General features: G+C 40.9%; 1 protein-coding gene across 1 annotated transcript in view; it reads left to right on the top strand.

Annotated features, from left to right (window-relative positions):
* The window catches only part of dapk1 (death-associated protein kinase 1), a 69,161-nt gene that overhangs the window by 13,374 nt on the left and 42,066 nt on the right, over positions 1–13,721 (top strand). Inside the window, exon 3 of the mRNA XM_076730028.1 lies at positions 11,993–12,214. Coding sequence (XP_076586143.1) covers positions 11,993–12,214 — 222 coding nt within the window. The remainder of the gene's footprint in view (positions 1–11,992; positions 12,215–13,721) is intronic.

Here is a 13,721-nt window from a genome sequence, read left to right as displayed (position 1 = left end):
TGTTGCACTTATATGATAATGTATTAATCATTTATCACTTGACTTCATCAGACACAATGCAACAACATTTTAGTACAAAACCCAAGTATGTTCAGTAACACAGATGATGAAAAGCAGCAAATAATCACAATTGGAGCTGATGACATTTAGCATTTTTTCTACAAATATAGTTATGTCAACTAGTCAGTTAATTACAGTCTTAACTTTGGCTTAACAGCATGTTAAACGATGTTTTTGTCAACTGAGCATATTAAAAAGTTTCACTCAGAGGTCTGCTTTGTAGAGCATAGAATGGAAGGCATCACTGATTACTATTTATAATTTGACAGCAGGGTGTAGTTTTTGTTCTGGTTTTTATCTGCTCTCTCATCTACACTTACCATTTCCTTTAGCACATGAACACCCAAGAATTGTCAAATGTAGAGAAAATGCTCAGAGTTGTATCATCTCTAGTTCTGTGGTGAATTTGGGCACTGACAAAGGATGGTGTGCAGTGCCCTGGGACTTTATTCATCCCCCATGAGCCAAAGACAATTCAATTAACTAGAGAAGCAGAGCTGTAATTGCAGTGACCAGGCACAAAAGCAAATATTGTTGGTTTCCTTTCATGTGATAGATGTGGGTGAGAAATGACCCAAATTCTCACTGGAGTTTATTGGTGAAAAAAACGCCCATGCGGTTGTTAAATTGAGGTTGATTGAGTTGTTCAAGAATTCAGTTTAAAACAGGGAAGCAACCAGATATCTAAGTTAAAAACTTTTGCAAAGATTTCCATGAGAAGTTAACAAGATCAGACCAGAGTTACTGGTGAAATATGATGGCACATTTAAACGAAGCCTTTTCCTACTTTCGCAGTTGTACTGCTCTTTGCCTCGCTTTCACTTTGTCTCTAGTTTTCACTCTCCTGATTGCCAAATATTTTGGCAGAGAGGTGCAGCAAAGATGAGTTGTATCCTCATCCAATATTAATCTGATTTGAAATGCATAAGACAGCATTGCACAGCACATTCAGTGTTTATCAGAGAGTTGTTTTTCTTTGGATTGTTACCCACAACTCTTGGCAGTTCTGTTTGAACCTCAGGTTTGTTACCAAATCCATAAAAACAGGCAGCTGCTTCGTTTTCCATTCCCTTTGGACAGATGAGCTTGACAATAAATCAAGATTATTCGCTGCAAAGTAAAATGGCAACAAGTATATACCCCCATTCGTTTAAGTTGTAGTATATATGAGTTTTCATACTGTGCATTCACATTTCGGTTTCACATTGTTAGGCATGTATGAAAACCCTAAAACACCACATCATGTCATCGTAATATTTACAGTTTCTGTCCTTCACCTAAAACCAGTCTTTTCCAGCAAGCAGGTGGTAAGCAGTAGTGAGGTCACTAATTTTCTGAAACACATATCGATTTGCTGAGACTAGCTGTTGTTGGAGTATTGCAAACTTAGTGTGAGTGGGCACATTCAAGCACCTCAGCCTGAAAGAAGTTAAATAAACGCAGTGCAGGCAGTTGAAAGAGAGGTTACGTCCTGTTATTAGTCTGTATCTCACTGTTTATTCCACTTGCCAAGGACTCCGGCTTTTAACAAACTGCAGAGTAATATTATCATAAGATTGCAATGTTAACTCCTGCAGGACGTTGTATTTGATCTGATCAGATGTAAAATGTGCATCCCACTCACGTAACCAGGGTTTACTATGTGATAATTTCATCTTTTCTAGACCTAAAATCCTGCTGCACTTGACCACTCTTTCCCAGCAGCCACTGACATGGTGATGACTGATCCCATCAGCCAGTCACAGGGCTACATAAAAGCTGCTTTGTCACAAAGCTGACATGGATTGAGACTCATGCCAGATTATAGCACCTCTCTTATCAGATGGCTGTATTATCCAACCTGAAACTTAGACCTGTATTTAATGGCATCAAATCCCTTTCAGTGTACCATCTCCAGGAAGTGTGCCTGACCATAGAGCACATTTAATAGGCAGATGTGAGGCAGCAGTGTAGATTATATATTTGCTGAAATCATCACAGGGATAACCACACTGAGAGGAAATGGAGGAGATGCTTTGTTGTGTTTCATTTCATTTTGTCAATATTCTGCCCACTAATTTATTAGTATTGATGGTAGAACATGTGATGTGAGTTCAGATCACGTAACTTGCAGTTTGTTTTGCTTGTCACTGGGCAGCATAAACCAAAATGAACAAAATAAAAAAAATAAAAAATCAACAAAGCAAGCTTCCTCTGTGGTTCACGCCAAAGCAGACCGAACTGTAGGTGAGATCACATTCATCATGTTCCCACTTGTGTGTCATCCTCCATCAGTCCATGTGCATCAGAATCAGCTTTGACAGAGGAGCTTTGTGTGTGCGGTGTGTGTGCCTTCCTGAAGCGCTGCTTGCCTGCCTGCTATTGTACTTAACACTTTTCAGCTTTTCAGCACCTTCTCCTATTTCACAGTCGTAGTACACAGAGCCAATCAATAGCTGGCTCACAGTAGTGGAAGGGAGATGATGCACAGTGTAGTACTGGCTGCTATAGCGCAAGAATAGTGTTTCTTATCCGTGAAAGCTAAATCAAATGTCAGTACCTTGAAAAAGCTGTTCATTTTAGGATTTTTTATTGTCTTAATATATGTAATTTTTTATTCATATCTTTGAGCCAATGTGCATAGTGAGCCAATGTCATGAGAATGTTGTCTTTTAAGCTTCAGCCTCCATTGTATGTGTCTAGTGGTAGTTATATTGTAGTTAGTTAGCTGTTATTCATGCTAAAACAGTTTTTTGATTGTTTAATCGAAAATCTTAGATTTTTGGACTGTTGGTCACAGAAAAGAAACAATTTGAAAATGTCATGTTGGGCTGTAGGATCATGTGACAGGTATTCTTCGCTATTTTGTCACCCTATGTAGACTAAATGATATAGTGATTTCTCCAAAAATAAAATAATTTTAAAAAATTGACAGATGAAGTCACATCTGAATCCTTGAACTGGTTGTGTTACCCACCAAAACAAAAAGTATGCTGCTACAGAATAACATGGAAAATGAAACAAATGAATTGTACTTGATTCTTGTTTGAAATGATTGTGTCGTTTAATTTTTCGCAGCAGAGTTTCCTCTCGGACATTTTGTCTGGGCTGAGTGTTTGCACATGCTCTTGGTACTGTGAAGTCAAATTGACAGCAGTGTCTCGAATTTAAAACCTGTTCTCGTGAAGTAGAACAGGTTTACTGAACTGAACAGCAGTCAGTAGTTGGTTTATGTGATATAGAGGAGGTGCAACATGTGAAGATGAAATCGTGAACCTTTTGACAGACTTGTCAGCAGCCAGTTACATTGTTGTTGCACTATATCGCCTTCTTTAGAGCCAGCAATGAGTCATCTTTGATCAATGACATGACAGCTGCGTGCAGGGTAGGTAATTGCTTTGGAAAATTACTGATGTGATGGTTTTGGCTTGGCAGTTACTATAACTGTAGTGGGAAGTTCCTTAAAGCTCTGATGTTGTGTTTATAACTAAGATGCTGCAAGCGTTTTCGAGCATTATCTCACAGAAGCATGCCACAGTGTTTAATACTGTGCAGACAATCTGTTGCAAGTAGGGCTTTGACCTTATCCCCATACATTTTGATGGACATGTTTTCGTGGTGTGCGGTGGGAGTGGTGGTCTTAAAATGTCATAATATACATTGCATTATACTCCCACGATTGTAAGCTCTGTTTAACAGCCTGTGATGTATAGATGGATTAGGGCAGGATTGAGGCTAAAGATTAGAAGGGTGAGTGTCATAGTTTTCTGTTCCAGTCCAGTCTACCTAGGAATTACTTGCATATTAAATTAGATGATTTACATGTAATGCTCTAGACGCGCATAAGCTTGGCCCTGCCCATGCATTGGCTAGCAAAAAAATGCTTTTGTTGGTAAAACATCAGGTCTGTTCTCTGCATTTTAGTATCAGGAGTGCAGATGTAAAGAGTTATCAGGGAGATCCTAAAGCCAAATGGAGCATGTGCTGAAATCAGCTCTCCAGCAGGGAAAATACAGATTTTCTCGGCAGGTAGTGATGTATGTGTGTGCGTGCGCGCCTGTCTGTGTGTGAAAAGCAGCCGTACATGTGTCATCTTCAGCTGCTGTCAGCCCAAGCTGTGCCAGACACCCTGCGCTGATGATCACCTCATTCTCACTGAAGAAGCTGCCTTTTTAACACAACCCCGTGTCTACTCCCAAAGATTAAGTAATCATGTGTCACAAATTAAATAAGGAATGCTCATTTTACACACTTGCTTTGATCAAATAGTGTTCATGCCACATTTGATTCTGAGCAAACTGCTACCTGGGAGGTATAGCTATTTCTTACAGTCTGCTTGAAGTGTCATAACAAGTGTTAGCTGGCGTAGTCAGCAAATGCTTCCTCAATACTTTAGTGTTAAAGGAAATGATAAGCCATCGTAAATTTACTATCGTGCTTGATGACCTTGAGGAGAAAGTCCTTCCCAAGCTGTTACACATAAAACAAACTTGAAGAGTTTGTTTGTGAGGAAGGAAAGCTCCACTTTGTAACACCAGTGTACAGTCATGAGTGGATCTGTAGTTCCAACAGAGTGATACTTCTTTTCTGTAAGCTAAATTTTAGGAGTTAGAAACCCAGACCACCACTATTTGGATCGAGAAGCTCATGAAAAAGAAGGTGAGGCGAATTTAGTAGTCTTTAGCAGGTTATTTCCCTTTCTCTATTTTGTGATCTTTCAACTCAGAATTCTACACCAGCAGGTATTGCACACTAGTAAAGAGCCTCAGCTGCTTTTGCCTCTGGGTGTGTCTGTATTTCCCATTGGGGTTTGCACAATAAGAATATAGATGCAGTCATGTAGAAAACATCTGCAGCTGCTTGTTCTATCCAGACTGTTTTATGCACTACGCAGCACACACTGGCCATACTTTGTGTTGTGTTGTGCTGTGTTGCACGGTTGTTAGCATCAGATTTTTTCTTCACATGTCCACTCGTACTACACTGATTTTTCTTCCCAAAGCCTTTCTGTTGCTCATTACTGCTGCACATTGTTCATTCCAGCACTGCTTCAACTTGACAAGGCCAGACTCCCAGTCAGAGCAGCAACCTCCAACATCAAGCAGTCATCCAGGCGAGGCCGCACTCACTTGACAGCTCACTACTGTCCAGTGGTCTTCTTACTGAGTGGACACGAGCCTCAATTTTGTGCTTTCAAGCTGTAACTGATGATGAAATTCATTGCCGGCTAGTTTTATATCGATTAGTTGTAACCCTAATCGATTATTTAGCTTATCATTTCAGCTCTACACTACATTACATTCATTTAGCGGTTGCTGTTGTCCAAAGCGTAATAATTTGCTTGATTCAACATCTGAAGTGTGAGAGGTCTCTAAATGCGTTTAAGCATCAGTGCTGTTCGATCAAGGCCTGTCTACAGCTAGAGCTTTGAAGGGACACTTTAAAAGACAGAAAATTAAATTTGCCATGCTTCCTTTGGCTGACCTGATGCTCCTTGCCTGGCAGCTGTGTGGCTGTTTGCATGTAAATTGACTGAGAGCAGGTCTGTTTTAAGAAGCAGAGTCAGTTACTCTGTGCTTTGTATATGCAACGGTGCTTCCATGTGTGTACATTCAACAGGCAGGACTGTATATAGTAAACCTGAGATATCAGTTGATGAATGTGGAGCACTGAACTGTCTCTGTTGTGCAGACCTGCTGGATCTAGGGTAAAGAGAAGTATGCAGCAGTAAATCTGTTAACCGCCGCAGTATCTTTCCACAGATAAACACTCCAGCCAGCACTGTTAAGTAATGCAAGACTCTGCAAGGCATTGTCACACACCCAGGCAGCTCTCATAGACACAAACAAACCTTTCCCAACCAGCTTCTTTCCTATCTTCCCCTCCCCTCCAGTTGCTTTAGAGAAACAAGTAGGCCAAAAGTGGGAAGCCTTGTCTGTGCTTTAAGCACAACAAAGGGAACTGAGCAATTTGATCCTGCAGACTATCTGGGGTTTTGGACTGCACAGGGTTGAGGGGGAGAGCTGCTCTTGAAAAACAGCCTCCCTGCCTGTGTTTGTCAGTGATTCACAGGAAGGGTTTTTCTTCTCTGCCTTCTCATTATTTCGGTCCCATCTTTGCGCTTATTCAGCAGCAAGTCAGTGCTCTCCCTCAGCATCCCTGGAGGATGAGAGGGATTTCCCAGCTAGCTTGTGTGTGTAAAGGGGCTATCGTACAGGGGGAATCCATCACTTCAACTCCTGTTAACTTAGCTCTTAGCTAGATTTTTAAGAGCCAAGTCTCACCTCCCAGAACTCTACCAGGGAAAGGATGTTTGATTGTCAAGGCAGTGTTAGGTTTTGTTTTCCTTCCACTACCTCACTGAAGGAAGAGAGCTCAGTTGAACCACTGCCATTTTCCCCCTTGTTTGTGTGTATGTGCAGCTGGTGTTGTTAACAAAGGGTGGGCTCTCTTTCCCCTCTCTGTATGTACAGTGGAAGAGCTTTGGACACAACAGAAGAGTAGACTTTGATTCCCACAGGCTACATGCCATCACTCTAAGCACGGAGTTGATTTCCTGATGCATGTTTTAGCTGTGTTATTGTTACCTGTTAGCATAGTCTTTTGTTACAGGGCAGATTGTTTCTTAACAGCAGGGTGAAGTAGTATTTATTTTTCATATTTCTTCTCAACCGTCACAAATGTGGGCTACTGCTGATTCACTCCTATTCCTATGCCAACAAATGATCTGCAGTTGTAAATATCGTGCACATTTTGATGCGTTCTTGTGCTAAGATTTTTGCCATTATTCAGTTTTCAAGCTGTGTTTTACTTACCACGTCGTAACTTGATTTGAATTTCCGGAGCTGTCTTACTGTGTAGCTCAGTGGAGACAGGAAAGTGCATGGTAAACATCAGTACACGGGTGCTGTTGAGTGTTGTCAAACCCTCATCGCACATGAATTATCAGTTACACAATGATTTCTTTACCTTGATTTTTCATTTCAAAGTTGTTGATGTTCACCCCGCCCCTGGGCTGTATTGCTCTAACTGCCCTCTTAGTAATGGCATTGCTGAGGCTGAATCTGGGCTGTGTGTTTCCCAACTTCCCCCTTCATGAAGCAATCCCCCAGAGTCACTGTCATGCTTCGCTGCGGTGTGCGTCAGAGCATGCTCAAGCTGACACCCAACAGGTGTTTTAACATAATAATCCATGTAATAAAGTCATATAACTTCCCAAGTATACAAGAGCAACAGCCATTAGTGTAGTTTGTTTTTCTCCTTTGGTAACAGAAGTTTGAGATCACAAAAGTCTTCACTGATAGTTGGATGTAGTTGCATTGAACAGTGAACTTTTCAGTGTGTTTTGTGAGTGAATTTGGGGGTGGTGTGAGTTGGCCTGAATTTGTTTGCGCAAGGCTTCACTCAACAATGTCATTGTCAGGCAGTATAAGAGCACTTACGAAATGTCACACAGAATATTTTCAAGTGTCCGCAATGATTCATTTGTTTGTCCACAGGACTTTTCAGTGTGCTGAATACTGGAGTCCAATAGTCTTACGTTTCTCATACAAGATTGCTCTTCATTCATCATGATCCTTTCCCTTCAGTCCAGATGCATCATGGTTCATGTATGTTTTTGTGTTACTGGAGTAGATCAGGGTTGTTCTCTGAAGAATTGAATAAAACCATCATAAGGATTCGAGAGCGCTGCAGTGACTGGACAAATACATGTGAAAAAATAACATTGAGAGTGTCACAGGATGTCTCCAAAACCGCACAGATGGTGTATAATCAAGAACTGGAAATCAGTTGTGTTTTCCTTCTTATCGTCAGCAGTATTTTCACACCAAGTCCCACGGCTTCGCGGATTACACTTTTCCTCTGCATGAACTTTCAGCAGTGGAAAGTTTGACAGCACAGGAACGAGTTGAACGGTGTTCTGAGCAAACTGCTTGCTTTTGTTGGGTTTGTTACTGTTGGCGTGTCAGTTGATTTGATGCCAGCATAGTTTGTCTTCTCCACTTTTCCAGTTTCAGTGGTTAGCAGTTCACGTTGAGCTGTTGAACTTCCAATTTGCTTCATGTCACATTTTATTCACATTTTTAAGCATCATTGCAACTACTTTTTGAACTTGTAGGCCAAACATATAATCATTCACCATTAGCATTTGCATTGCCACAGCTGTCTAAACTTGGCCTTCACTGCTGCACATTCGTAGCTAAAGTGATGATTAAACAGGTGTTAAGTGATTCAATTATAGATTGTGGCGTCCTATGTGTGTACGTGTATTATTGCATATACATGCACAGTGTGAACAACAACTGTCTTTAATATCTTCTGGCAATTTCTCTGGAAGAAACAGATCAAATCCCGACGTTTCTGTCCCCTCTGTCCACGCGAAGGACGTCTGAACGACAGCGGTGAGAACCACAATAGTGTGAAGCCAATCTCAAAGGGGGTGGAAGTGTCATTAGCATGAGAAAGCCCTCATCCTCAGCTGTCTCTTCCTCTTCACATTGTCTGCTTCTTGTCTACGGCTCAGTTGTGGGCAAGCCACTTCCTTAAAGAGACATCATTTCCTTTAGGTAGACTGTTGTTCAGTTTGTCAGCAAACAGCTTTTCAACCATCATAATCAGCTTACTTCCCTCCAAAATATTCCACTGTAATGTGGTGAAATATAATCTAGTTGATTATGCCATATATGTCTTTGACTTCCATGGCTGACAACCTTTTGTGGCCTGATTTTGTGTTACAGTATAGCCAGTTGTGTAATACAAATATCAATAACATGCATTCCACAAATATGAAATTAGGATTTGATGAAGAGTGTCAGAATGAAAAGATATATGATGATGATGACACCATATTACTTGATCATCAAAATAGCAGCTTCACTATTTGTGAAGTCACAAATCATGCTCATAGGTCCATCTCTCGAAATTTGATTTTCAGTAGATGAATGTGTTTAAATTTGTGATAAATTTGTTTAGGATTTGTCACATAAGCAATGATAAAAGTGCGTTTTCAAACCCAAATCATTTATTTCATTGGGAGGCACTGCGATCAGTGGATTCCCATGTGGACGTTGAGAAAATTTGTGTGGTGCTTTTGCCTTTGGTGAACTGTTTTATGCAAAGTAGCACCATCAACCAATTGTAAAAGTGTAGTTCTGTTTAGAGGAAACAGAACTAGAGATGTGGAGAAAGCTATCACAGTAGCTGTGTTTTACTGTCCAGTTGCACTGTAACCCTGCTCTGCTGAATGCCAATGCACTGCCAATAGAAAATCCCTCTTAATGTCCATCACCACCACCTGCATCACCAACCATCCAGCACCAACTATTTTGCAATGCATAAAAGCTGTGACCATTAAATGTTTGACATTTTTGCTCTAAAAGATTGAATAATTGATTAATAGCATTTTCAGAAACCACTGATTGGCCCATAGGATGCACTGCAAACACAGGTCAGAAAAGGCTAATGTTTTTTGATAACACCCCCCCCAACTCGTCTGCAGCTGGCAGTGTTATCGTCTCGATCCCACATTCACTTATCTAATATTGGGAGACACATTGTAGAGAGAGGATTAGAGTGGGAACATATAGCTAAATGACTAAACTGCTTCCTGACAACTGTGCACTCTCGTCTTGGCAGGACCGTTGGAGTCAGATGACAGTGGAGGGCTCTCTCTTTATAGTGGCCTTTTTTTCTTTTTCTTTTTTTTTTTTGTAAAGGCAGAGGAAGCTTTTGCCAGATTGCTTCCTCTCTGCTAAAAATCTGCGTGAAAATCTGGCTGTCGATAAAGAAGAGACAGAGTGTGGTACTCTCTCTCTCTCTCTCTCTCTCTCTCTCTCTCTCTCTCTCATTTTCTCCCTCGTCTTTTTCTCACCCCCTACTCCCTTGTTCTCTTCCTCCCTCCGTGGGTGTTTGGTACACTAAGTGCTTCATGATTGCCAGGGCTGTGAGGAGGCACAATCGGCGGAGGCGTCAACAGCCCTCAGCCAAGTGTCCTTGCCTCCCCGAGTGGTTTTTCTGGCAGTGTTTTGGTCGAGTGACAGTGGAGTCGGTATTATCCAGTTAGATAGCGGCGTTTGATAACAACGCTGCATGGCAACATGACGGAGGAATTTCCATAACAACTCCTGTGCTGTTCATACATAGAGTAATTTGTCACGGCAGAATGTCACGTGGGCTCACCTCATTTGGATTGCCCAGACAGACAGTAGGTGCTTAAGTGCTTGTGTGCGTTTGAGCATCCTTACTGTACGCACACAAATTTTTTAATTCCGCTTCACTCAGACCATCTGCTGTAGCCTGTTAACACGGCAAAATATCGAAGGAAATTAAAAGGTTCAAAATTAGATGACGCCTGTATTTATTGCTAAAATTGTGTGTATCCCAGAGGGGAACATTTTGTCATGTTGCTGCTTCATGTGAAGAAAATAGTTATTATTATTATTATTATTGTTATTATAATCAATCTCTTTTACCAACTCGTATGAAAGGAATGAGTACATTGTACCCAGCTTTAGTTCTGTACAAAATACTAATTTTCTAAGATGGGTGTGATTTAGATGATTTAATTGTAGTGAATAATGCATTCTGTATAAGCAGTGAGGGGCTTTCCTTTCTTCTCAAACAGGTCTATAGTTTTGTGTGTGTGTGTGTGTGTGTGTGTGTGTGTGTGTGTGTGTGTGTGTGTGGGGTGTAGAGTTACTGCTTAGATGTTGTCAGATGTGTTGCTGTTGTGCTGAGCTGTGATTCTTATCAGTGTGTTGCTGACAGTGTGTGAGAGCTGTGCTGCCTGGCTATAATTTACACACTGTTGTCAAACGGATGATGAGGGGCTGCTGAGGGTGAAGGCGGGTGTGTTTTCGTACTCTGTAGGGATGCACTGCAGATGGAGATTCGGTCTCACTTGGCTCATTTGTACTTCTGTAAATTAGAAACAGATTTGGGCATCAAATGAGAAAAAGAGGTGTCAGATATAACCCAGTTTGGTAATCATTTTATGTATGTAACAGATGAATTGTGTTTTGATATTGGAATGAGTCTCTGAAACACCTCCAAACGTTGGTCTGATGTTGGATCTGAATACATACTGGTGTCTTTCTTCAGCGTTCATTGCTATTTCTGTTTCCAGGCAGCGTCGGCCTTGATGCATCAACCAGTTATTAATTGAAGCTTTTTCTGATCAAGAGTTTTAATGCCTTATAATTCCACCCACTCCTTTTGGCTCAGATCTCTGTGTTTACCACTTTGAAACTGATACAGATACAGCCAAAAGTCTGTTTTTCAATGTATTTGTGAATAGTAGTGAATCCAGAGGGAATTAAACACTTGAGCCTGAGTGTCCTCGTAGCTCATTGATTAGTTCAGTGCTGTATATTTCTGTTACACCTCCATTGTCTATTGTTCATTTTGTCAGTTTGTATTGTCCACTGTCCTCTTCCATTATTTCTCATCAAATTGTCTTTTTTGTATACTGCATATTGCATCTTGTTATTTGGATGTTATTTTCAAGTTAAAAAAAATATGCTGAGATCATTATGTGGATGTAGATTCCTTCACAGTCTTGTTGATGGCCTTATTTGTTTATGATAGTAATTAAACACGGAGTTTTAGCTTGAAAATGTTAAAAGAATAATTAAACATTTTGGGAAATACACTCATCCACTTTCTTGCTGAGAGTTAGACAAATATCCGGATGGTACATGTGTATCTGTAGCCAGCAGCTAAGTAGTTTAGCTTAGCATTAAGACTGGAAACAAGTGGAAACTAGCAATCCTGTCTCTGTCCAGAGGTAACAACATCCACTTTCCAGTACCTCTTTTGCATGGACTGCAGAAATGAGATGTAACATATTAATTGGTGAGCTTTAGAGTTGGCCGCCAGCAGATTCTTACATTCAGTTTGATGTTTCAAGGTTAGCTGCACCTTTGACAATCTCCTCTTCTCCTCTCCTTGCTAGCGGTCAGTTTGCTGTGGTCAGAAGATGTCGGCACAGGAATACGGGTGTAGAGTACGCAGCCAAATTCATCAAGAAGCGGCGCAGCAAGTCGAGTCGACGAGGGGTGACCAGGGAGGACATTGAGCGTGAGGTGAACATCCTGAAGGAGATCCAGCACCCTAACATCATCACACTCAACGAGGTCTTTGAAAACAAAGCAGAGGTCATTCTGATCCTGGAGCTGTGAGTGAACTTGTCTTCTTCTTATGCCTTTCTCTACTTAAGTTTCCTAAAGTGTAATGGGAAAGATTAATGGCTTTAGCTGTTTCCAGAGGCAGAGCAGTACTCCCCATGACAAGTACACTGAACTTCATGTGTAAAATTGGTGGACTGCCCCTTTAAAAAGCAAACATGAAAATTCTAAAATAATTGTCAGATGGTGATCACATGTTCTCATAGTAACCAGTATTCAGGGTCAGTTGATTATAAACTGTGACTGTAGCTGTTAGAGGTGTATTGTGGCTCAAGGCCACTTTTTCACTAATCCCCAGTCAGACCAGTTTGACCAGGTTACATGGAACTCCAAACACTGTAAGGTCATTTATGTTTACGTTATAAGTATCCACCTGACAAGCTTATTCTGAACAAATGAGCACAAAAGCACAATACAGTCCACCTCAATTAGTAGATCACCTGACAGCCATCAGGAATGAGTGTAACGTTGAGAGCTGAACTTGCTGGACAACATTCCTGACCAGTGATCACATGTGATAGAATTGCAAGGAAGAACTAACGAGCGCAAAATCAGTCCAGGCCTACAGTGCAGCGCGTGTATGAATAATGAGTCCATGGTTCATTTTACAGCTCGGTACAGTAAACTGGTACAGCAGGAACTGTAAAAATCAGAATCAAAATGAACCTCAATGAATACCATTAGCTTTGTACAGAACAGGCTCTGGATAGTTGGCTGTACAGCACTACAACATCCTGAGTGAGGGAACTCATCAAAGAAGCTGTCTGTAAGCACCTGAACCTGGTGTTGCTTTCTGTCTCTCAAACACTTGTAGAATTGTGCTAACGTTTCCTCGTTCCCGAAGCACAAAACAAGTGCTTTTATTCCAAGACACATGAACATGAACTCTTCCTGCTCCTTGTTCGATTCATGCACAACTTTCTCAACTGTCAGGCTTCAGTTTCAAACGGTAAAAACATGAAAAACCAGTCCCATTTCCATAATAGCTCCTGCAATCACTTATCTGAATACATTTGTGCATAGAAACATGCTGCTCAGTTGTGCAATGCTGCTTGAGTTTGTATTTGTAATGGTCCAGTGTATCAGCAACCAAATGTCCACATCAGTCCAACTATAATCATTCACACGTGCAGCTCAGTGCTGACAATATTGTCCGACAGTGAGAAAAGATGCATACTTTTGTGGAGTGCCGTGGCATTGGATTGCTTGTCTGAAACAGCATTAACTGTACATTATCCATAAATTTTATGTAGACATGTTTTTACTTGGCTATGAATCTCAAAAGCTGCTCTGATGGATGTAAATGAATTCAGTTTGACACAGTTGCTGACAAGCAGACAGTTTCACTGTTTGGTAAACTGTATCATTCAACCCAATAGGGAGAATCCATCGATTATTTTTTCTTTTGAGTTAATCAAATCAACTTTGTCTTTGTGGAAGCAGAATAAGCCCAGAAGATGTAGTAGTGGACTTGTGAAAGGTGAAAACTCTGGGAAA

Source organism: Chaetodon auriga, chromosome 5 (genome assembly GCF_051107435.1).
Source record: "Chaetodon auriga isolate fChaAug3 chromosome 5, fChaAug3.hap1, whole genome shotgun sequence".
Taxonomy (NCBI): Eukaryota; Metazoa; Chordata; class Actinopteri; order Chaetodontiformes; family Chaetodontidae; genus Chaetodon; species Chaetodon auriga.
This window is presented reverse-complemented; position numbering and strand designations above follow the sequence as displayed.